General features: G+C 46.0%; 1 protein-coding gene across 4 annotated transcripts in view; it reads right to left on the reverse strand.

The window, feature by feature from the left end:
- FAM13A (family with sequence similarity 13 member A) overlaps window positions 1-25977 on the reverse strand; it is a 267752-nt gene that overhangs the window by 113239 nt on the left and 128536 nt on the right. For all 4 annotated transcript variants that reach the window (XM_090037061.1, XM_090037060.1, XM_090037059.1 and 1 more), the window contains exon 7: window positions 6998-7167. In XM_090037061.1, coding sequence (XP_089893187.1) covers window positions 6998-7167 — 170 coding nt within the window. The remainder of the gene's footprint in view (window positions 1-6997; window positions 7168-25977) is intronic.

Genomic DNA, 25977 nt, shown 5'->3' on the forward strand with positions numbered 1-25977 from the left:
ATGGTGCTGAATTGGGGCCTTGTGTAGACCTTTCTTTTTTAGCTGCTCAAGCTCTTAAACAGTGAGAGCCCTCCCAAAAATGAGACAGACATCATGTGCATTCTGTCTCTACCTTCTTCCAAAGGGCGAAACTCAAGTTTTTATTCCTCTTTTTCTTTTTCCTATATTTTGAGATTAGATCATAAAATGCATCAAGGGTGTGTTTTTCTGCTGCTATAAAGTAACCAGTTTGCCCTCGTCACATAGTTAAAGGTGGCGTGCATTATGTACTGGCAGGGACTGCTGGTACAAGTAGTTACTCCACTTATTTTGGTTAGACTAAATTATCTCTTTTCACATACACAGAGACATGCCAACCCTAAAATAAAAAAGTGTTCTTTATATCAACAGTCAACATGGTGAAGCAGGGCATGGAGCATGGAGAAAGTATAACACACATTTTATAACCTGCAATATGCTTCAAACAATACTTTGTGCTTCCTCAGGCTTCTCTTATCTATGGAATTATAACAGAAGTTCTATACAAAAAATGATACTATCATTGGCAAGATACGAGTAATACAGTAAGTTATTTAAGAGGAAAACACAAAAAATTACGTCTGGTACCTAAATCTTTAGAAGTTTCATTACTGGTGTGTTTTACAAAAGGTAACATAGTATAGTGCCTGTTGAAGGGATGTTTGAAATACTTCCAAAAAAAGACAAGAGCATAGGGGAGTGTATTAACAGGAGTGTCATTTGCAGTACTGATATGGCCTCACCTGAAGTACTATGTCTAGTTTTGGGCCCTACACTTCAAGAAAGATGTGGGCAGGTGAGAAAGAATCCAGCAGAAGGCAACAACAATGATTAAAGGTCTGGAAAACATGAGTTACAAGAAAGGCTGAAAGAACTAGGGCTGTTTAGTTTGGAGAAGAGAAGTCTAGGGGGATGGGATTTGATAACAACCTTCAGATACCTGAAGCAAAATGATAAAGAAGTTTAGTTTTTTTTCCCCTGTGGCTGCAGAGGGCAGGACTAGGAATAACAGCCTCAAACTGCAGCAAAGGAAATTTAGGTTGGAGATTAGGAAGAACTTTCTAACTAGGAGGGTGGTTAAGCATTGGGACAGGTTGCTCACTGTCCATCCCTGAAAATTTTCCAACAGCAGGTTAGACAGATGTTTTATTGGGATGGCATAGTCAGAGACAATTCTGACCTGAGCAGGGGGACTAGATGACCTTACAAGATCTCTTCCAGCCCTACATTCCTATGATCCTAAAATAAGTGAAAATAATCTAAATTCTCAGATCTATTTTTCTAAAGCCCTTTCCTGTAATTAATATAGCAAATTCTTAACTTATATTAAATGGTATAACCATTCACTTTGGTTCCAGACTGAGAACAATATAATTTAGCAGAATGTAAACTGAACAGAGATGGTTTGGAAGAAATGAAACCAAATAAAAAAGTAAAATGCATTTCTACCCAAAGGAAATAAAAAAAAAATCCATTTTAGGTGATATTTTAGGTGGAAAGTTTAACACCTTTACCAAAGAGATTAGTTTTGTTGCTTCTTTATTCATCTCTTTCATCATTTTTGTTCTGACCATCTCTTCCCTCCAGCTGAAATCTCCCCCATTTAGATAGGAGCTATAGGGGTAGCAGTGGCAAACTGGCTACTGTTTAAATCTGCCATGAAAAAAGCTGTGCTACATCAGAGTTTTTGGGGCAATGTACTATGTATCAAGGGATAAGACAATTGGAGAAATACACTTTGAGAAAGAGGTACTGTAAGGAACTAATTTTTCCAAACCACAACACAGGAGCCCTGTCTGATGGCTAATTGATTAGGAGCTCCATGTCTTCCCTGTCTGCTCCCAGCCCTGATCAAATCCATCAATTGTTTCCCCCCACCAACCTTGCCTTTTTTTAAATGATGGTAGCAGAAGAAGAGAAGTTATGGGGCAGGAACAAGAGCTTCATACCTCTCTTTCCCCAGCAGTTCCAAGAAACCCTTTTCCCACAAAGAACCAGAGACAGTAAAGTGACCCTCCTTCCTGACAGAGCCAAGAAACCACCAACAGAGCAAGGAGACATGCCAGTAAGTACTGCTCAGTGTTCAGTGGCAGAGGTTTGGATATGCGTACTACCATGCTAGGGGAAACTTTGCTTGGAACCACAAATCTTCTCCATACATGGCAGAGGATACATAGGAACATAGGACTGCATGGGGCCTCACTGGGCCAACAAGTCCTGTTCCCTGCATTTGAAGGCACTTGTTATTTGAAGGAATTCCCAAATTTGCCACTTCAAGGGAAATGCTGTCTCCATTCCACATACTCTGTCCGCTCCCATATGGGCAAATATCAGAAGGCAAAGAATTTGTGTATTACGACAAGCCCAGGATATTGTTGCTAACACTGCTTTTATGAAAAAGAACCACTCTTTCTGTCCATTTTTTCTGTCAAACTCAAAGCTGAGTTTCTGAACACACTGTACTTGATAGCCTGAGCACAAACACAATACTATCCTTTTTTTTTTTTTAAATAGAACAGGCAGCATGTCATGGCCAGCTCACAATTTGGTGTAATTAAGATGGTAAGTAGACAGTATCTCTTATGAAACACCAGTCACTCCTCCTTTTTCTTACCCAGCTTTGATGAAAACAGTTATTCACTGGGGAAAGGGATCTTCAAAAGTTCAAGGGGTGTTGAAGGAAGGTGAAGTGCCTTGAAATTGCTTTGGCTTCACAGAAATGCTTCTCTATGAACCAATTCAGAGAAGGGCTCGTACATCTTACAAAAATATATGTCACTTTCCACACATTTCTCATGGGTAAAAAATGCCAAACAGTTACTCACACAGGATTTCTGTATGGTCATACTTATACAGTAGCCCCAGATGCTGCTGTCCCATATTGACCAGTTCTCTAAGCATCACAGTAATATGTATAATTTCCTTTGATCTGAAGGTGACCTTGCAAACAGTACTGAATTTACTTCCACATCTTTCCTCTAAATCAAGTGTTACTCTTTCCCTTCACTGTCAGGGAAACTGGGACAAAGAAGGACTTTATGGCATGCCTCAAAGGAAGCCTGTGGCAAGATCAGTCTTTTTGCCTATTTCTGAATCCAGACTAAAAGGAAGCCATAACAGATTAGGTTCTTGCTGGGAATTCAAATATCTATCAGCATCTGTAGTTAATAAGGCTGGCTATCCATCTATCTTCTTCTAACATGCCTATCCTCTTGATGTCTGAGAACTGACAAAACAAAGGATACCAGCAATTAGCATTTTCACGCAACAAAGGACTGATATCTCCAAGAGCAACCATTATTATTTTATAATACTGATCCTGTAATAACTGGGTAAACACAATTATTTCTACCAAAGAAAATCATACAATGCATATAACAATTATACAACTTATCTCAGAATCTGTACATGTATCTGTATGTATGACACAAAAACAATTACATCAATAAATCTCAAAGACGCACAGAAATCTAGAATGGATGCCAGAGAAGCCTTCTGTTCCAGCTATTTTCAGGCTGCCACCTCAAAGCTTAGACCATCACAGACTTGCCAGGCAGAATAATTCCTTCCTTCCAATGTGTTGTGTTTTCTCCTTTTTTCTTTGTAAAAATCCAAGAGTGCTCTTCTTGTCCAGACTCATGGTTACACTCTTTTAAACACTACCTTTGGGAAGGCAGAAGGAAGGTGTTTCTTCCCCTCCTCTGGCATGTCTATGAGGCATCTCCCACTCCTATCCTCTCCTCATCCAGAAATTGCTTCCCCTCCCTTTTTTCTGTATACTGAGGCACTGGTCATAGAATCACAGACTCATAGAAGTTAGGGCTGGAAGGGACCTCAGAAGGTCATCTAGTCCAACCCCCTGCTCAAAGCAGGACCAGCCGCAACTAGATCATCCCAGCCAAGGCTTTGTCCAGCCGGGTTTGAAAACCCCCGAAGATAGGGCTTTCACCACCTTTCTGGGCAACCTATTGCAGTGTTTTAGTACCCTCCTAGTGAGAAAATTCTTCCTAATATCTAACTTAAACTTGCCTTGCTGCAACTTGAGACGGTTGTTCCTTGTTCCGTCATCTGCCACCACTGAGAATAGCCTAGCTCCATCCTCTTTCGAACCCTGCTTCAGGTAGTTGAAAGCTGCTATTAAATCCCCTCTCACTCTTCTCTAGGCTAAATAAGCCCAGTTCCCTCAGTCTTTCCTTAGAAGTTATGTGCCCCACTGCCCTCACCATTTTTGCCGCCCTCTGCTGGACTCCCTGATTTGTCCACATCCTTTTTGTAGTGGGGGGCCCAAAACTGAACACAGCACACCAGATGTGGTTTCACCTGTGCTGAATAGTGGGGAATAATTATTTTCCTTGAATACACCTACCAATGCAGCCCAGTATGCCGTTAGCCTTCTTGGCAACTAGGACACGCTGCAGGTTCATATTCAGTTTATTGTCTACTGTAACCCAAGTCCTTTTCTGCAGAGCTGCTGCCCAGCCCATCAGCACCCAGCCTGTACCAGTACATGGGATTGTTCTGTCCTAAGTGCAAGACTTTGCACTTGACCTTGTTGAACCTCATGAAATTTCTTTTGGCCCAATCCTCCAGTTTGTCTAGGTCATTCTGAATCCTAGCCCTCCCTGCCAGTGTATCTACTACACCCCCCAATTTAGTCTGCCCTGCCAGGCATTCTACTATGCATAACTCTTTTTGCTTGCCCACCAGGGTACCCCAGAGGCAGCCCTCTCTTTTCTTCTCTGTATTTTTGATATCCTCAGTAGTGCCAGAAGCTGCGTTCCTCTTCTGTAGCACTACTGGAAGCAGAGAAGCCTCAGTAGAAGTAGCAGTATGGAGCTAGGGGGATGGAGGATGAAAGGTACCTCTAAATACAACACAGCAGCCACAGCTGCAGCCTATGTTGGCTGAGAGAGAAGTTGCAAGGCAGATTTACAATTTCAAGTCCCAATTCCTCAAAGATGTCAGGAACAACTTGGGACACAGGGCAGGAAACTGGCATGCTAATGAACAAAACAGAACTGCCAGCAAGCAAGAATTTACAGCTAATTCATTTCCCAAATAAAATAGAGCACTTTCCTCTCATAGCCTGTTGCTAGTTTCCATGGAAATCGATCACTCCTCCCTAATTAAAAACGAACCTCATCTGGTGCTTAATGTCCCATATCCTGTATCAAGCCAACACAGGATACACTCTGTCCCATATTTCAGCGGTAATCATGTGGCAAATCACACACTACAAAAGAAAAGGATGAATTCATACCACAAAAGCTTTAATGTTGTGCTGTGTTGCTTCAAAACATGGGCTTCTCATAAAGTTACTTTTTGTTTTTTGGAAGGATAAGCAGTTACAATATGCAAGACTTAAAAGATTTCTGTTTCTTTGCTAAAAGGCAGTTGTTGTTACTGTACTTACAAATCCTGCACCGCAAAACTGAGTAAGATTTCCAATAAGGCATTAAATTGGGCCTAATAAAGGCTTGTAACATCTGCTGTGCTTTTCAATTATTAGAAGGCAGTGTGATGAGGAACTTCTGTCTATCTCCTGTGCAGTGTGTTGGGCAGTGACTCCATCTCCCCTGTCTAGAAGAGAATGGCCAGTGGTGTCTCTATGTTGTTAGGTATCTACTAGCCCCATCCATGCTTTCCCTCTGCACTGGGTTACAGAAAGCAACTGCAGCACTGTGCTCCGTGACACACATGGGGTGCAACCTCACTGTGTGGGCCAACCCATCTCCCTATGTTGTAGTGGAATTAAATCACTTTTACAGTAGCCTGGGGCCTCTGCCTACAGCAGAGACACAGGGATTTTCTCTTAAAGTAGGGGCACTGAAGGGTTGATATAACCCATGGAATACTAATGAAGATACTGATTTACCTTGAAGTTCCTCAGAGATCCATTACACTTGGGCAAATGTACAGGCATTAAAAGTCCTCTTCCTCCTTCTGTTTAATCTTATAGAAGTGACTGCTCTGTAAACCCTATTAGAAGAATATGCCCTCCTGTAGCACGTGTCCTATCACAGGAGTGTCTTTTTTACCTAATGACAATCACATCTTAAAGTCCTAAACCTCCTGTCTCTCTGACTACATAATCATGTGCTGCTTAGTCAAGAAACATATCCACATATTGGTCTTAACCTTTGTTAAGCAGCTTCCATAGCATTGCGACATACTGCCACTTCCCAGTTACAAACCTTTACCAAACAGGCTACATTTATATACATGTACAATTGCATCTGATGGAAAACTAACTATCTTCTTTGCATTTGCACATGAGAAGGTGTTGGTGTGCACTGCTCCATTGGAGGGGGATATGCATTTTAAATAACTGTAGCTCTATTTTGCAGCATTCCCTGTATCTAGATACATATCTGCATGAACTCATGTATCCAGAAAGAACACAGTAGGACTGCAATCAGCACTAGACATCAGTACATAAAGAAAACACTGGCAAATCATGTTTTACCATAATTAATTAATTTTGTTTCCATAAAACATTAAGTGTACCTTAAAAAACTACTGGGGCAAACCCTCAAAACAGCTCAAGTCCTTCTATGAGAGCATGGTTAAGAAATACAAATATTTTTCTTAGCTATACTCATTGGCTCACAACATTAGTGTTTTAAAGTTGCCCTTTATCTCCCCTTCCTCCCCCTCAACCAAGGAATGTAAAATTGAGGCAATTATGAAAATGGCTCTGTGGCCACGTTGCAAAGAGTGTTTGGGCATTTTCGAGTCTGTGTGAATAATTTCCTCTCTGTTTTAGGAGCAAAACATTCTATTTGAAGCAAATGATAACACCTTGCAGGCCCTACAGAATGGGGAAGAAACTGGATCCTTTAAGGTTAAATCTGAGAATCAGCAGAATTTGCTGTACTGCTACAAAGCTACACATCTGCTTTGTGTTCCAGCCATACAGTAATATTCAGATTCTAAACACATTCACATAAGCATTTTATAGAAAGGAAGGAGCACTAACCTGGAGAAGAATGCAGCACTGTTAATGAAGATTTCATCTGCTAAATCCATCTCCTCCAAGCATGAACTACTGTCAGTTAATCCGAGGCTGACCTGAGGAATTCCAGCTGATGGACCCGGTTGTGGCATTAAGCATGCCTGGAGAGAGTCGTCCCTTATGCACCTTGCTATCTAAAGAAGCAAAGAAAATAAAATTTGAAAATGAAAAAAGGGCACAGCAACCTTTCTAGTGAATATGTGGCAGAAAGACATCTTAGCACAGTGTACAAGTAACAAAGAATGTGACAGCCTGCAAACCATTTGCATAAAATGCATATAAAACCATTTTTTAAAATCTGCTGAAGAACATACCAATTAAGACAGAAAAGATGCATCAATTGCCCATATTCTTTGTCAGGGAAACAAGCAAGAGAAAGGTAGCTGCAATTACTGGGAAGTTAATTTCTAGATCATGGCAGGATATCACAGATGAAAAAGAAGATGATAAATGAATTCTTGCTTCTACTGAAATGAATTCAGTAGGTCAGCAGAAAAAATAGAATGTAGAAAAATGCATCCTCTCAGTGTGGCAGCTCATACTTTTAAAGTTTTCCTGCAATCATTATCCCATATACTTGTTTAAGAGTTTTCAAACCCATCCAAACCCTCTCTAAAGCCTTATGAGCATAGGGGTAGATGTGAGTGTAGGAGTTCCCACGAGTATCTCCAGAGGTGTAACAACACAGCCAGATACTCTAAGCAGCTATGACACGTTGGGTGGCTGCGGGGGCAGTTGTTGTTTTTTGCCTCTGTGCCTTCCACCCAGTGTCAGATTTAGGCTTAAACTATTTAAGATATAGCTTAGGGCCTCACAATATGATGGGCCTCTAAATAAGAAAAAAACCCCATGGATATTTTCACTTTAATATGACAAAAATATACATATATATGGCTCCACAGTTATTATTCATATTGAGTTTATAAATTTGTTCAGGCATAACAATAATTCATCTTAAAATTTCAAGAAAATCCATTTTCGTGGATTTTATGGATTATTTTTATCATATGGGGCCTCTTAAGGTGGACATAGTTTAAGGACTCAGCATGTCATTGCCCCACACCCCAGTAGTGCCTGGGGAAACTGCCCCAGTCATGCTACTAAGTACCACAGCTAGGAAAGTGATGCTGAAATTGGTAACATAGTGTTGGAGAGAGAGTTCATGTTTCAACAGGTCCAAAGGAAACATTTCCTACTACCACCTGGATTCCCATTAAGAGGGAGGAGGGGGGGCACCATGTAATATTTTTCTAATGTAAAATGAAGAGCTGACTTATGGGGAAATGATACCCTGGACAAACTTATATTTTAGTACCTCTCCACCACCTCCCCAGTCACCATGCTGCTGCAGGCAAAGGCAGGGGCAGGCAGGCAGGGGCATGGGGCACAGTCCAGCAGGAAGGCACAGTGGCATGGTGCACCAGGTAGGTGGGCAGGCAGGAACCACTGCTGCTGTGTAGGAGGCAAGCCGGGTGGACTGCAGCAGAGGCCAGTCTGCTTGCAAGTGCCTGGTCCGGCTCCTCCTGAGCAGGGGTTGGAGGTGGGGGGAGGGTTGGGCTGGGCACCATTCCTCCTGCTTGGGGCGCCGACTGGCCAGGGTTGGGCAGGGTGGCAGCAGAGTGCTGTTAGGAGTGTAGGCTGTTGATGTATGTGTGCATATGTGCGGAGGGTACCCCACTGACTACAACACCGGGGCGATCATCCACATCGCCCCCCCATAAGGCTGGCTGTGGTAAAATAAATACTGTACTAAATATATCTGATGTTGATTTCTCTTTGCCCAAGAAAAACAAATACAGGTTGCAGTGTGGGTCTTAGAGGAAGGGGAGGTGTCCTGGAAAAGGGAAAGCTTGGGCTTTCAATTTTCCATTGTAGGTTGTTACACTGGCCATTCATTTAGCCACTATTTTTCCATGCATATAACCATGCATGAAAGAAGGCTCAAGTTTCTGTGGTAGATAAGGGGATAAATTAAGGGTACAGAGGATCATAAGAAGCACTTACACTTGTTCACACAGGAGAAGACATAGAGGGGGAAGGTGGGATTAATATTACATGTGTTTGGGAATTTTACATGCAAGCCTTGATTAAAGTTTCACCAAAAAAAAATTCTCAGCTCTAGACCCCTCCCAGAATAGCAAATGGCTTGACGGTTACAGGCATTCATCTAGGATATAGGAGATCCAGGTTCAAGTTCCTGGTTTGAGTAAGGCCTGACAGGGACTGGACACCAGATCTCCCACACCCCAAATAAAGTATGACTACCAAGTCCATCAGGCTCTTGCTTTCCTCTCTTTGATCCTTCAGCAAAACCTACAAAAGCTCTCAGTTTCATCCCAATGCATAATGGGAACAATTTTGAAATGTTGAGAAATTTTGTAGGACTGGCAAACTACCCTGCACAGCTTTAATTAAGAGGTACTGAAAGTAAGTCAGGCATTTCAGTAAGTCAGGCATTGTGGATCGTTTCTTTTGTCAGTTAAAAGTGAAATCAGCAATAGTTGAACTGGGCCAAGTGACATTTGCTCATTGTCTCTGGATTTGAGCCTCTAGACTGTATGCTTAGGGCAAAATCCTGGCCTCAATGACGTTAATGGGCATTTTGCCATCCACTTCCCTTGTGCCAGCATTTCACCTTCAGAATATTACTCACTGGTGTCAGGTTCTGCCACACTTATTCATGCAGCAGCAATAGACTGTTGAAATCAATGGGAATGTGTGCATCAGAATGATCATCAGAATCTGGCCCTTAGCAAGTTGGCTTGGTTTCAGAGCAGCTGAAGAAACAGAGAAACAAAATGTACTTTGGGGGTTGGAAGGCAGGTGTCTATCACTAGCAACAGGAGAGGCAGGTCGTAGGGCAGGGCTCAAGCACTGTGGTGCTGGCTCACTATGTTTGCTGGATATTTTTTTTTTGGTAAGGTGGCATCGCTACATTTATCTTGGCCTTGTTGATTTCACAAAAGCCAATACAACATAATAAGAAGGATAGATGTTGATGGATACAAAAAACATTTGGTTTCACTGCTGTGGAAGCTCTGAATATTGAGTACATGTAAGATGCCAGTGCTAAAAACTTTGAATAAAATGGCACTTGGTTAGCTATACTTCAGAGTTAAAGAACAAAAGATCTGATCCAGAGCTCCTACAAACGCAACTTGCCTTTTACTCCCTGAGACAGACCAGCTGCTTCATGCATTTACTGTATGGCATGCAATACTTTCCCATTTTTCAGTAGTTGGATGAGAAGTGAACTATTGGAAATTACATCATTAACAACAAATATATGCCCTTTAGTACACCCTAGTTCATTAGAAGGCATACCCTCTATCAATGTAAACATGTTTCCTGTAGGTGGCAAGAATAATTTTTCTTTTAAACCTGGTACCCAAAGGGTTGTTTTCTTGATCCTGTACATTTTCCTAAACCAATAAATTCCTGTTTATACAGGACCTAGTACAACTGGGATCTTTCAGATTGTGGCTTTTAGGTGCTGACACAACATTAAAAAATTAGACCAACTCCTTTAAAGTCACAGGGCATGTCTACATGAAGCATTTACTGCAGTTACCTAATTAGCTATGCAGTAAAGTCTCCGTGTCTACATGTGCAGCCCTATTAGGCTGCAGTAAACTAATTCACTCTGCCATAGTTTCTAGGGTCAGAAGGGACCTGAGCAGATCGAGTCCGGCCCCCTGCCATAGGATAGTACTTGTAAATACTTGCTTTAGTGCATAGCAATGTATGTGTAGATGCTGATGGGACTGGCTGAGGCACAAGGGTGCTTCAGTGTGGAGGCTGCCTGCTGTCTAACCCCACACTGGAGCACCCTCATGCCTCAGCCAGTTCCTCGGTAGCACATTGGTAGCACATTGAGCCAGGTAGGAGCAACTCCAGGCTGGCAAACTGACTCCCTGGGCCCCCTGCCAGCTCTGATCCAGATCAACATATTGTGGTCCCAGGCTCATGTATAAATGTGGTGCCCAGGAACAATAAACTCTGGTGCACTATGTGCCATAGTTTATTGTTTTGCATTAATTGCACATGTAGATGTACCCACAAAAACAGACAACTTCTTCAATAATATTTTATTCGCTACACTGTATATAAATAAGTGAAAAAAAGAACAAAAGCTCCAAGAAAAATACAAGGCTCTCGTCAAACTTGAAAGCAGTTTGCCACTGGGGAAAGAAGGACATTGCACTCTCCCAGGTTTAAAACAATTCTAATACAGCACTGAAGTGAATGATGAATAAATGAGGTGTACTTGCCAAGGTGCCTAACAGTAGCAATCTAAGGCTAGGGAGCTACCATTACATCTTTTCCATACTGCAGGAACACTGATTGCAGGACATAAATAGTGCAGCCCAAAGACACAACTTCCAAACATTACATCTGCCTCACCCAGCGTAAAGTGCTAGAAAAAGAAATAGGATGAGGCCCATTTGGCAAAGGTGCAAAACTTACAGGACACCATGTGCCAGACTGAATTTGTTATAGCCATTCACTCTCTTTGGCCTGTGACATTCTGACTTTGATAACTTGGCACTTTTCAAATAAAAATTGAATTATTGGTCTGGTGTCCAAAGAGGAAAACAAAGGACCTGGTGCAGCTTTCATTCTTTTAAAATATTTTTTCTCTTTTGTCTTTCCAACAATGATATTGTGACTTGTTTAAACAATGACACTGCCAATGGAAGAGGCGTGGCTCATATGTATTCTCTGTGGGGCAATTTTGTCTGGAAGGTCAGATTTTACTTTAGGATTTCATTGCACAATTACAACACACCAATTTTAGTACAGAAAGGAAGGAAAAGACAGAAACCAGTGTTCTGAGCTCCAGCCTATCTGTAACCTAACATTATCCTAACTCTGTAATGCAATATATATGTTCAACCCAGCTTAAATTTGACTGTGGGATGAATGTGCTTATCGTCCAACAATTTAAACATTTTTCTTTAACTCTTTCTGAGCAAAATCCTGCCTTCAGTTACATCAGTATAAAAATGAAATAAACTCCCTTGAACTCAGTTACTCTACATCTGCACGGGTGAAATAGAAATCAGACTTCCCCCACTCAAGTGGAACCTTCGTAATCCATGACTGTAACTTAATACAAGTTTTCAACAAGTCTATAAAAAGTGCTTTTAAGAACAGCAAAACCCAAGCATTTTACCTCAGAGGAACTGCAGAATTTCACTGAAGATCGGGGGGGTCAGGAACGTATGCAGCCTAGAGAGTGCTGAGGGGAAGCACTAGTACGACTGGCGATTTTTAGCCATCTTTGTCCACTTTCAGGGCAGTACTGAGTGCTAGGGGAAGGATCACCAGGTGAAACATAAAAGTGTCAACCCACAGGAAGCATGATACTGCATGGGCTGGCTCTTGTCCTGCAAGGAGGATATGCAGGTTTGTTGTTTCTAAAGCGCTCTTCTGTGCATGCATGTGTATGTGCACATGCACACACACATCCATGCCCCTCTTCTGCAGAGTTTAAGTTCTGCTCCTGATTCAGGAATGGCACTGCAGCTCCAATTGCCCTTGGTTGATCTGGCAAAAGCAAGTCACATTCCTCCTCCAGGGCATCAACACAAGGATGTTATAAATTATACAGCAGCAAACTCACTGATCAATATCTAGAGGTCCCATAACTTGGCAGTTCAGAAATCATGAATGTCATATATTATCTAGTGGTTATAATACCACCTCTAACTAGAGGTGTTGCAAGCTTTTTAGTATCCAGGGTAAGGGTGGGGAGCATGGAATTGTACTGACCACTAGAGAGCAAGGGGTGGGGGGAAAGCAGAGAGAGAGAGAGAAAAAAAAAAGAGTCTCCCCTGGGCTCTCCTCATTTGAGTAGCAGCTGCAACTGCTTCTGTTTTAACAGCATGGGCTGGCCTGCAGCTGCTGAGGGACTGGTAGTGGCACTGGGGACTGCTCCTGGTGTCCCTTTGCTCCCTCACCCGCAGGGGCAGGGCTGAGCCCCCGTGTCATAGTCCCCACAGGGAAGGGGCATCATTCCACCTCCTTATCCCCCAGCTGATACACTGGTGGGCATGCCACTCCCTCTACCCAGCTCCTTATGGCTGTGCTACTCAGGGCTCTATATGCCATGGAAAGACTCCTGGGGACAGGGGACATAGTGACATCTTAAGTCAGTGCCTGGAGCTGATGGCCCTCTTGTCCTGCTCTAGTTATGCTACTGCCTGTAGTTACAATATTGATTGATGCTGTAGTAATAGCTCTCCTAGAAAAGTTGCATGCCAGTATCAACCCTTGACATTTGAGTGAGGATTTGACCACTTTGTGAAAGAATCCATGTCACAAAGCACTAACTGGAAAACTATGTGTAAAAAGGGGCAATGTGTCAAACTTGTACTTACCTCAGCCTTTCCTAGCCACCTTGTGTTGGACAACAGTCCCCCATATGGTTTCCACTAGGGTTAAAATTTGTCCTATACTACAAAGATTTCCTGTGATCGTAGAGTTATCACTGCAATTCCTCCCAAAATAGAGCTATGTAAAAGCCACAAGGCTGCATTTTGCAGCCAAGTGCATTCTTAAAGAACAGGAAACCATCATAGGCAAATCGTAGGGGAGGCATGGGGGGGGCATATGCCCCCTCTTCTCCCCACAAGATTGGCCACCACCACCTCCGCCAGGTTCTGTGGACTGTTGCTGCTCGCCACTCCTCCCCAGCCACCTCCGCCATCTTCTGCAGGCGGTTTCCACTCACCACTCCACTGCTGCCCACAAATTGTGACCCCCCCCCCGCTGCCACCCCAGTCTTGGGAGGCACCAGTCATTCATAGAAACCATTCTACATTAATTGCAAATATCTTCTTGTGTAGGCAAGCAGCTTTACCCCTCTCAGGCTGACCTTTGGAAAAAGCAAGGTATTTCTGATTTTTGTTTGCATCTTTTGCTTTAGAAAATTTATCTAAATTTCACACCATATTCGCAAATGAATGCTAACTTTGCTATACTGCTTTACACTGGAGGGTAAGGCTGGGATCCAGAATGACCTGGGGAAACTGGAGAAATGGTCCAAAAAAAAAAAAATCAACCAGATGAAATCGAACTAGGACTCATGCAAAGGTCTATGCTTTGGATGGAATAACTGCATGTGAATATACAAACTGAGAAATGACTGGCTAGGTGGGAGTACTGCAGACAAGGACCTGGGATTTCAAGTGGACCATAACCTGAATATGAGCCAAGAGTGTGTTCTTGTTGCAAAAAAAGTCTACAGCACAGTGGCTTGTATTACCAGTTGTGTCACTTGCAAATCAAGACTCGGGAGCTAGGAGCAGCGGGGAGAGGAAGGACACAGGCACACGTGTATGCCCCCTTACCTGACCCGGAGCAGAGGCGAGAGCAGCAGAGGCAAACGGAGCAGCAGCAGGGGCAGCAGCAGCTGATCCCCCTAAGGTAAGTGGGGCAGAAGGGCCGACGCAGCTGAGCCGGATCCGGAGGGGAAGCCCCCCGGATCCCTCTTAGCTGAGCCGGTAGGGAGCCATGCTCCCAAGCATGCAAACAGGCGCGGTCTGGAATAGTGCGTTGGTGTTTGCGCCGGCGTTAGCACCAGAGGGGGAGCAGGAGAGGCCCAGAGGCTGACTCGTGTTAGCGCGGGTCAGAGGACCTGAACTCAGCTAGAAACTCAGCGACTCCTACGATGTTGTCGACATGGATAGCTGCCAGAGCCCCTGCTGGGGGGGCGCGGCCTTCCCGGGGCTTGTCTGAGGCCTCCACCCAGACGGAGCCCACAGAGGGGCTGGCGTCCCTCAACCCCCTGGCCTGCGGGAGCTGCCCAGCAAGGCCTGGGGGGGCAGGGACTGGAGACCCCCACACCTGTCCTGCAGGCACCCACCTTAAGGCCCTGGAGGCATGGGTGAGGGAGCTCCAGGAGGAGGTTATCAGGCTGAGGGGAATCAGGGAGGCAGAGGAGGAAATTGACAGATATTTTCTTTCCCTGCAAGGTTGTACGACCAAGGAGGATGCACCTCAAGATGAGCCCTCCACTGCTAAGTGGCAGACGGTCACCTCCCGTGCCAGGGCTGCTCGAGACACGGCAGCACCAGTTCCTCCAGTCTGGCTGGAGAACAGGTACAAAGCCCTGGCAGCCCTGGAGGAGGAGGAAGGAGAGGACGAAACCGGGGAGATGGCAACTCCATGTTCACTGTGTCCCGTGCTAGCTGAAGGAGGCAAGAAGGCCAGGAGGAAGAAGCGTCGCGTGATCGTCATTGGTGACTCCATCCTGAGAGGTACAGAGGGTCCCATCTGTTGCCGGGACCCCTCAGCACACGAGGTATACTGCCTACCTGGAGCGAGGATTCAGGATGTGAAAGGGATGCTCCAGACTGTAATATAGCCCACCGATTATTACCCCATGGTCCTAGTCCATGTGGGCACTAATGATGCAGCCAGGAGGAGCCCTGATCACCTGAAGGAGGATTACCACGCTCTGGGGTGCGTGCTGAAGGAGATGGGTGCACAGGTAGTTTTCTCTTCTATCCTGCCAGTGAGTGGACGAGGCAGACGGCATGAAACGTGCATCGCGGAGACCAACTGGTGGCTACAGGAATGGTGCTTCAAGGAGGGCTTTGGCTTCCTCAGCCATGACTGGCACATCACGATGAGAGACATGCTGGGATGGGATGGGCTCCACCTTTCCCCTAAAGGTAGGTGAGCGTGTGTTCTCTTCTAGGTTGGTGGACCTCCTCCAGCGAGCTTTAAACTAGGCTTGTCGAGGGAAGGGGAAGATGAGAGCAGAGGAAACATCAGACTGCCAGACCAAACAGCACCCACAACTACAGCCCAGCCCAGACCAACGAGCGAAGCGAATAAACAGGTAAGAGATAGGGGCCAGGGTAACACTGGGACTAGGGGTAGTATGGGGAACAAGTCAGCCAGTTCTGAACACTCACATAGGTTCTTGGCCAGAGTGCAGGACCTCCATCTAACCCAGGACGTGCACAGCCCCACCAGGGGAGACGCCTTGTTGGACCTAGTGCTGGCCATGGGTGATGACCTGGTGAGGGGGCTGCGGGTGCTCGACCACCTGGGCGACAGCGATCATCGCCTGCTGGAATTCACCATCCAGCGCAAGGTGGCAAAGGCATGCAGTAAGGCAGCGGCCCTAGATTTTAGGAGGGCAAACTTCAACGAGCTAAGGAGGATAGTCGGAGAACCGCTGAGGTCCTGGAGGGGAGGGGAGCCAGGTGTCCAAGGAGAGTGGTCGCTCCCTAAGGAGATGATCCTCCAAGCCCAAAGGAAGGTAATCCCAACGAGGATCAAAGGGAGCAGGAGAGCAAACAAGCCTCCATGGCTCACCAAAAGCATCCGGGAATGTCTCCTTGCTAAAAAGGAGGCTTACACCCAATGGAAAGAAGGGGTCATCACCAGGGAGGACTATTCTGCAGTTGCTTGGGGATGTAGGGGGGTAGTTAGGAAGGCCAAGGCAGAGATGGAACTGGGACTAGCTTCCCAGATTAAGGACAATAAGAAGTCCTTTTTTAAATACGCAGGGGGTAAAAAGAAGGTCCCGGGTAATGTGGGGCCCCTGCAGGACGCGATGGGAAACTTGGTCGTCACACCAGATGGCAAAGCTAACATGTTTAACGATTTCTTTGCCTCCGTCTTCCTAAGTAGGGACCAGAACAGCCACCTCCCTGCTGGGCCCCCCTCGGGCCCCGGGGGAGGCACACCTGGGCCACGGGTTAGCGAGGATTTAGTTAGGGAGCTTCTGGAGGGGCTGGACGTATTCAAGTGAGCCAGTCCGGATGATCTCCACCCTAGAGTTCTAAAGGAACTGGCCGAGGTCATTGCAAGTCCCCTGGCACAACTTTACGAGCACTTGTGGTGCTCTGGTGAGGTACTGGAGGACTAAAAGAGGGCCAACGTGGTCCCCATCTTCAAAAAAGGCAGGAAGGAGGACCCAGGAAACTATAGGCCAGTTAGTCTTACCTCAATCCTACGGAAGCTGTTTGAGAAAATTATGCTGGCACACATCCAGGAGGGGCCAGCAGGGGACTGCATGCTTAGGGGCAACCAACACGGGTTCATCAGTGGCAGGTCCTGTCAGACCAACCTGGTGGCCTTTTACGATCAGATCACCAGATCATTAGATGCAGGGGTAGCAGTGGATATAGTCTTCCTGGACTTCCAGAAGGCTTTCGACACTGTCTCTGACCCCATTCTCATTAAGAAACTGGGGGGCTGTGGTGTAGACACCCACACAGTCAAATGGGTCACCAACTGGCTGGAGGGCCACACCTAGAGGGTGGTAGTGGATGGGTCCTTCTCAACCTGGAAGGACTTGGGCAGTGGGGTTCCGCAGGGCTCGGTCCTCGGGCCCGCACTGTTCAACATCTTCATCAGTGATTTGGACGAGGGGGTAAAAAGCACCCTGTTCAAATTTGCCAGTGACACGAAGATGTGGGGGGACGTGGGCACATTGGAAGGATGCAACAGGCTACAATCAGACCTAGACAGGTTACAAGGGTGGGCGGACGAGAATAGGATGGGTTTCAACACAGACAAGTGCAAGGTGATGCACCTGGGGAGGAACAACCGGCACCATACCTACAGGTTAGGGAACTCCCCTCTTGTCAGCATGGAGGCAGAAAAGGATCTTGGGGTCATCAATGACTCCAAGATGAACATGGGCTGGCAGTGTGGGGAAGCAGTTAGGAAGGCCAACCACACCTTGTCATACATCCACAGATGCATCTTGAGCAGGTCCAAAGAGGTGATCCTCCCCCTCTATGTGGCACTGGTCAGGCCGCAGTTGGAGTACTGTGTCCAGTTCTGGGCACCACACTTCAAGGGGGATGTCGACAGGATGGAGAGGGTCCAGAGGAGGGCCACTCATATGATCAGGGGGCAGCAGGGCAGGCCCTATGTGGAGAGGCTACGGGACCTGAACGTGTCCAGCCTCCACAAGAGAAGGCTGAGGGAGGATCTTGTGGCCTGTTATAAACTAGTCAGGGGGGATCAGCAGGCACTGGGGGAGTCACTGTTCCCCCGAGCACCGCCAGGAGTGACCAGGAATAACGGTCACAAGCTGGCAGAGGGTAGGTTTAGGTTAGATATCAGGAGGCACTACTTCACAGTCAGGGCGGCTAGGGTCTGGAACCAACTTCCAAGAGAAGTGGTGCAGGCTCCTACCCTGGGGGTGTTTAAGAGGAGGTTAGATGAACATCTTGCTGGGGTCATTTGACCCCAGTATTCTTTCCTGCCATGGCAGGGGGTCGGACTAGATGATCTGCTCAGGTCCCTTCCGACCCTAGAAACTATGAAACTATGAAATCAAGGGAAGTGATTCTTCTGCTCTATTTGGTGCTGCTGAGGCCTTACCTGGAGTATTGAACCCAATTTTGGACCCTTCGCCTCAAGAAAGTTGTAGACAGATTGGAAAGAATCCAGTGGAAAGCAACAAAAATTATTAGAAACATGGAAAATATGACTTAGAGGAAAGGGTGAAAGAACAAGGGCCATTTAATTTAGAAAAGAGAAGACTGAAGAGGGGATTTGATAACAGTCTTCAGATACTGGAATGGTAATTATAAAAAAGATGGAGATAGACTGCTCTCTGTGGTTGTAGGGTATAAGACTAGGAGCATGGCCGCAAGCTGCAGCAGGGGAAATTTAGTCAGAAAATTCCTCTTAATCTACAGTCTAAGAGGGTGGTCAAGCATTGAAACAGGCTACCAAAGGGTGAAAACAGATGTCACCTTTTTCACCTTTGTGTTGCCATAAACATTTTTATGGTGCCACAAAGTAACAGCAAATAGATGTCCATTTCTGTCCATACCTTTTGTTGTACCACAATGTAGCTGGAACACAAGGTAGTAATAAATTGTGTTTCTTTACTGCAGCAAATGTCTACTTGCTTTATGGTGCGAGAACACAGGCAGCAGGAGCTACCTGCACTCTCCCTCTTTCCTAGGCAGCTATCTGCACTCCTCCTCTTTTTTGAGAGGCATAGTCCTGCACTCTCCAGGAATTCTTATGCAGGATTAGGCCCCTCAAATCCTGGGAGTATGTACTTAGCTTTCTCCACTTCCAGAGATGCAGCCCTAACAATCTGCAGGGCATGTCTCTGGAATCAGGGAAAGTCAGGGTTTCCCTGATTCCAGAAGTTCATTACAGAGATTGCCATGGCATGTCTCTGTAAGCAAGGAACAAGTTGCTTATTTTTCTGGAAGATCCAAGGGCAATGTGGTTTTTGCCCAGTAAAGCAGATCAGTTGTGTCAAGTCACATCTTGGCACAGGTGATCTGCTTCATTTAGCAACATGTATCTCTAACCTAAAGGAGGCTGTGGAACATCCCTCCATGGAAATTTTTGATAGACACTTGACTAGGATGGTTTAGCCAGGGTTTGAAATATGGGGAAGCTTGGAGTGGGGGGCAGGGCTGAGCCTCCCCATAAGAGATGAGAGCCTCCCATAAGACCAGAGCCCCTGGTCCATCCTGCATCTTTCTAAGTAGCTCAGGTGGCAGTGGCAGCTCCTTCCAGTTTCCAGATGACACTGCCGCAGACCCCCCCAAGAGTCGGAGTGTAATTTGAACCCTGGGTTTAGCCAGAGATTTTCATAGACATTGGGGCTGGAAGGGACCTCGGGAGATCATTGAGTCCAGCCCCCTGCCCAAAGGGCAGGAAGTCAGCTGGGGTCATAGGATCCCAGCAAGATAAGCATCCAATTTACTCTTGAAGGTGTTCAATGGAGGTGCTTGAACCACCTCCGCTGGCAGACTGTTCCAGACCTTGGGGGCTCGGACAGTAAAGAAATTCTTCCTTATGTCCAGCCTGAAACGGTCTTGCAGGAGTTTGTGACCGTTCGACCTCGTCATCCCTTGGGGCACTCTGGTGAACAGACGTTCCCCCAGATCCTGGTGGTCACCCCTGATAAACTTATAGGTGGCCATCAGATCACCCCTGAGCCTGCGCTTTTCCAGGCTAAAGAGTCCCATGACTCTCAGCCTGTCATCGTAAGATTTGTTTTCCTGACCTCTGATCATGCGCGTGGCTCTCCTCTGGACTCTCTCAAGCTTCTCCACATCCTTTTTGAATTGTGGAGCCCAAAACTGGACGCAGTACTCCAGCTGCGGCCTCACTGAGGCCGAGTACAAGGGGAGAATGACGTCCCGGGATTTGCTCAAGAAGCATCTATGGATGCACGCCAGCATTTTGGTCACTTTACTAGCTGCAGCATCGCATTGCAGGCGCATGTTCATCTTGTGGTCAATGATGACCCCCAAGTCTCTTTCTTCTGTAGTGCTAACCAACGTAGCACTGCCGAGCCTATAAGGGTGCTGCAGGTTTTTCCTCCCAAGGTGGAGAAACCTTGCATTTATCGGTGTTAAACACCATGAGGTTCTCGTCTGCCCATTTGCTGAGCTTGTCCAGGTCAGCCTGGATCACCCGCCTATCTTCTGGCGTGGATGCTTTGCCCCAAAGTTTGGTGTCATCGGCGAACTTGGCCAGTCCACTCCTGACTCCAGTGTCCCCATCGTTAATGAAGATGTTGAACAGTATTGGTCCAAGGACAGAGCCTTGAGGGACCCCACTGGTCACAGGGCACCATGATGAGTGACTGCCATCAATCACAACCCTCTGGGTCCGACCACGAAGCCAATTTCCCAGCCAGCGGATCGTGGTGGAGCCAAGGCCACAACTGGCCAGTTTGGCCAAGAGGTGATCATGGGATACCAGATCAAAAGCTTTTTTGAAGTCAAGATATATGACATCAATCTCTTCTCCCTTGTCCAGGTGATAGGTCACCTGGTCATAGAAGGAAATGAGATTGGTCAAACAAGACGTACCCGCAACAAACCCGTGCTGGCTATCCCTTAGGATGTTAGCCTGGGCCAGTCCCTCAAGGATGGCCTCCTTAATAAACTTTTCCAAGATCTTCCCCAGGATAGAAGTCAGGCTAATGGGCCTGTAGTTAGCCGGATCCACTCTCCTCCCTTTCTTGAAGATCGGCACCACACTGGCCTTCTTCCAGTCTTCAGGCACTACACCGGAGCGCCAGGAGTCTTCAAAGATCCGTGCCGGGGCTGGGCTATGACGCTCACCAGCTCCTTGAGTACCCTGGGGTGCAGATTGTCAGGGCCAGCTGACTTGAAGGTATCCAGCTTCTCAAGGTGTTCCTTCACAAGGTCAGCATTGATGGAGGGTAGGGGATCCCCCTCACCCAGATTTCCCTGCCTTGAGATAATCCTGCCTTGAGCCAAGGGAGGAGGGCGGGGAGGGGTGAACTAAATGCCTTCATGAAAGTCCCTTCCAGTACTATGATCTTAGGTTTGCTTATCAGCAAACCTGTTGAAAGTATGAGGAAATGCAGATTGTTCTGGAGAAGTACGACTTGTTTCTGGTATGGTATAACATGTAGCAAACAGTGATTGTGTCCTGTTGTACAAGCCCCACATTCAGCTGAGCTAGGAAGCAGAAATCTTCCTAACTGCGTAAACATCTTTACTTTGTTTGATGAAAGACAATATGGACATATTCAAGGACAACCCCAAGAGCAAAGGTTTATTTAGGGAAAAGTGAAAGGTTTGTCTGCTGACAACCTTTTCAGTGATGAAGCTGACTCTCAACACTCGTTAAAGATCAGGTTGGGCCCAACTCCTATTCAGAGATGGCTGTTAGCCACCTCAGTGGAAAAAGTAAGCTGTGACTTCTCCACACACAAAAGCTACTGGGTATGGAAGACTATTCATACAGGAGACAACCAGCTACGGCCTTGTAAGTGATAGGTTTATCTATATGAGGCCTGACAATCAGCATTTCACTGCATATTTTAAATCCTGAGACCACGGTTTCATAATTTAAAATGAAAGTTTGATTTGCTCTGAATACACATCCAACGAAACATGACTTCACCGACTCAGGGGTAAAGGGCTGCCCAAACGTATGAACCCACAGAATCAGCTAGTGAAATTAATGGAAGGTTTATCCAGCTTCAGTGCAAGGATGTACAACTTCACAAAACTGGCAATTGCTGTCCCCATAAGGTGGTGGTTCGCAACTGGGGTACCACAAGAATCTGCCACGGGTGCTGTGTCACTGGCACTGCCACTGCCAAGGCGTGAAATGTTGGAGCTGAACTAAGAAGTGGCTGCAGCAGAAAGGCGCATGTGCCTGTGTTGTAGTATGCAGGCAGACATGCTGTTTCTACTGCAGCTTTTCCAAGTTTGGCTCTGATGTGCCCCCTGAAAGCAGAGGTATGCAGGCCAGCTCTAGCCATTGGTGGTGACAGCCTGGATATAAATGCCACTGTTACTGCATAGAACTGTGCCATGTGCCTCCATTTTCAGGAGGCATGTCAGAGCAAAACCAAGAAGAGTCTACAGGTAGGTAGAACATCTGCCTACACCCAGTGCTGTAGCAAAGCGGGGGCGAGCAGGGTGACTGCATTAAGGTTACAGGTGCTAACAGTTAGTATGTCTGTGTGACAGGGGGCAAACTCAAGGCTGGATCTCTAATTGGCCTGCCTACCTGCCTACGGCAGTCAACCTTAACTCACCTACCATGACATTAATGTTTTAAAATATAAAGTTTAAATTATAAAGCATGCAGGAGGCTGCCCTTAGACTACTCTGATGCCAGAGGGTGTTATCCATGGCTCCAAACCTCCCCTACACCACGGTCCATGCCTCACAGATGGCATCCAGATTGATATTGCTCCCTGGTCTGAAGCCAGGGCAAATTCAGACCATTGTTGGGCCTCTTCCACACTCACTCCACCCCCTTCTCACAGGGGGCCTCTTGCAACCTGCCCTGCTCCCTTGAGCGACCTCTGTTGGCCATCAGGCTTGCCTACTAACTCTATGACACAGCAAATGCAGCACCTTCAGTTCACTCATGCTCCCCTACTCTATGTGGTGTCACCTTGTGCTGAACACTGGCCTGATTCTGTCCCAAGCCCTTCACTGGGCAGCTTACTCCTGTTTTCACTCATGGGGCTGGCCCATGTACTGCCCTTCAAGCTGCATTAGCAGCCCTACTTGGTATGCCCCTGGTGTAGTCCTTCACACCGCCCTCTGCAGTTCTACTGTGCACCCCAACTCACACAGTCCTTCAGGTGCTCTGCTGCACCCTACTCTATGAGGATCCACACACAGTCACTATTCTCAACACCACTACCCCCCTCCAGGGTTTCCAGTACCCTTTGTCCCTGCTGGGCTCAGGTGCCTACTAATGGGCACACCTGGCCCCATGGCTCCCACGACTCTCATCAATTATCCACCAGATGGTGGGGGCCAGGGTTAAGGCGCCTTTTACCGGAGGGGGGGGAGGGGGGTAACCAGTCTGGTATTTCTTGGGGGCTGTCCCACCACAGACAGCCCTGCCAGACCTCCCTTACCTGGTAGGATGCAGTTTTAGGTCATGCCCAGGACCAGGAGCCTCCAGACCTCCCCATAGCTTCTGCCCTTCCCTCCAAGATGTTCCAGGAACACCAGCTCAGCCTGATGTTGCTTCCTTAGCTGCCAGAAGCAGACTGCTGGCCCAGCCTGTGTATCTGGGCCCTAAAACTGCTGCCCTAATTAGGCATCTGGTGGCTGCCTGCTTTCAGCCCTTAAAGTGGCAGGCACCCAAAGGTACACTGCTACAATCTAGAATTTTAAAAGGGAATAGTTGTTTTCATGATCAATTTGAGCATATGTATGCATGCAGGCTAAAACAAGGATAATTAACACTCTCCCCTCAGGGTACATACTGGCTATTCAGAAAGGGATCGTCCCTCATTCGCCACTTAATATTTTGTTATTAAATGGGTGCCTCAAGGGTACAACTTCCTATGAGGTATAAGGCACTGATCAAGCTCAGAAAGGAGATAACAGACCTAAAGATTATTGTCAGGTCCAGGATAGCAGTCTCCTCCTAAAGGGGAGGGATTACAAGTGTTTCATGAGCAAGGCAGTGTGTGTGTGTGGGGAGGGGAAGGGGTAAGACCTAGTTTTGTCTGTGTAGGAATACGGTCATGATGAAGATCTGTATTCCAGATCACCCTGCTTCACTGAAGTCCTTTACTTATCCCCTGAGGGAAGAAAATAATACCATTCAGGATCTCAAGTTACACATATACATGTATATATTTAGAGAAGACAACTTCATCCTTCAACAAATTACAGAACAGAAATAAATTCTGTACTTAAATAAGAATGAAAGTTGTCCTCACTAAAATATGCACATACCTACATATACATATTTTAAATAAGGTTGTCCTCATAAACACACAAACACCATAAAACAGAAATAATGCTGACCATGTAAAATTTACATAAAATTGTATCTTCAGTTAGTTTTACTTAAAAACAATTATCTTTTGGTTGCAAAAATCCATCCCATTCAAAAAGTGATCTCTAAACGTGAAACTAGTCTTCAAAATAAAAAAGTATTCTGTGCTAGAATTATGGCATCCCAGAAGTACCTAGATGGATATAGGTATCATTTAAAGAGCTCCATATTTTATTAATCTAGTCTTTGTCTTATTACATGGTGATGCATTTTAGCACAAGAACTACAGAGAAAAGACAGAGACCGTAATGAGACCACATCTTGTCAAAGCCACGATGAGACCAATTGAAACAGCATTCTACAAGTTGCTAAATCAAGTTAATATCAAATTAGGTTTTCATCTACAATAGTTTAATTAATCATCACTATAAACCATACATTTAGACACATCAGCATCATTTCTGCTTTATGAACAACCAGGGAAGGGAACTGCTTCACTGGACATATCCTACGAGACAACCAATTCACTGAATTTGATTTACTGTATTCTGTCACATCAAATAACTGGGAAATGGGCCATCTGCCTAGGTTACCTATGTTTTGTATTTGACCATGAATGTCTCTTGAAGCAAGTGTATCATATTTACTCCATTTAAACCATCAAGTGCTTTGATGTAGTTTCAAATAGCATGTACCCAGAACTGTATGCTCACTCCTGGTGACAACAAACTATTTTAGGCCTTGCCTTGAAATGCATATTTTTGTCAGAGATTTTGGGTTGTCCCAAATGGTGGCATGGGAACATGCTGTTTGGAAGGCAGTCCTTTAAGTCCCTTCTAGAAAATGCAAAGATACCAAAACTTCGTCCTGTATTTTACCCGCCCTTGAGTCAAAGACTCTGCAGTGCCACCAGCCTAGTGTTACCACTGTAAGGATGAGGCTAATTGAGGCTCATGCCCTGCAGCCTGATTAACTGCTTCAGCGGAACCTAATAAACTAACCAGGGCCATCTGAGATCTAGCCCCTTTCCACTGATTGGTCCTGGGTCTGCTTTTAAGGAACTTCTCCAGCACCTGAACCTTGCTGCATCTCTTACTGGTCTCCAGTCCCTAAGCAGCTCCTGTTCTGGTAACTCCTCTGGTATCCTGATTGTGAATCCAGCTCCTTGGCCTTCGGCTTGCCCTTGGTTTGCTTCCTGAGCCCTGATTCTGCTTGATCCCTTGGCTTGGTATTTGATTCCTGATTCTTTATGCATCCTGCCCCTTGGACTTCAGCTTGATCTCAGCCTGCTTCCTGAGCCCTCATTCTGGTTATTACCGTGGCTTGGGATTTCATTTCTGACTCTTGGCTTCTGATCCTCGCCCCTCCAATCCCCAGTCCCACTCCCAGCTCTGCCCACTAAGTCAGACATCCCAGTGGACCATGACAGCCACCACTTGATGATAGCCACAGACTTCATTAGAGACTAGAACAAGGATGGACAAGGTACATTTGCAGGGTACCCATTCCAGCCCTCCTAAAAGGCAGGGACCAAACTTAGGTTTTGAAATCTGGAGGATCATTAAAAAATAACATAAATATCCCCCATGTTTGTCATCCTCTCTCAACATCCACTCATACCCACCACTTCAAGGTCTGATATGTTAAATAACACAGAAGACTCATAGAACCTGGAAGGAAGTATTTAGGAT

This window comes from Crocodylus siamensis, chromosome 2, assembly GCF_052110815.1.
Source record: "Crocodylus siamensis isolate JL-2025a chromosome 2, ASM5211081v1, whole genome shotgun sequence".
Taxonomy (NCBI): domain Eukaryota; kingdom Metazoa; phylum Chordata; order Crocodylia; family Crocodylidae; genus Crocodylus; species Crocodylus siamensis.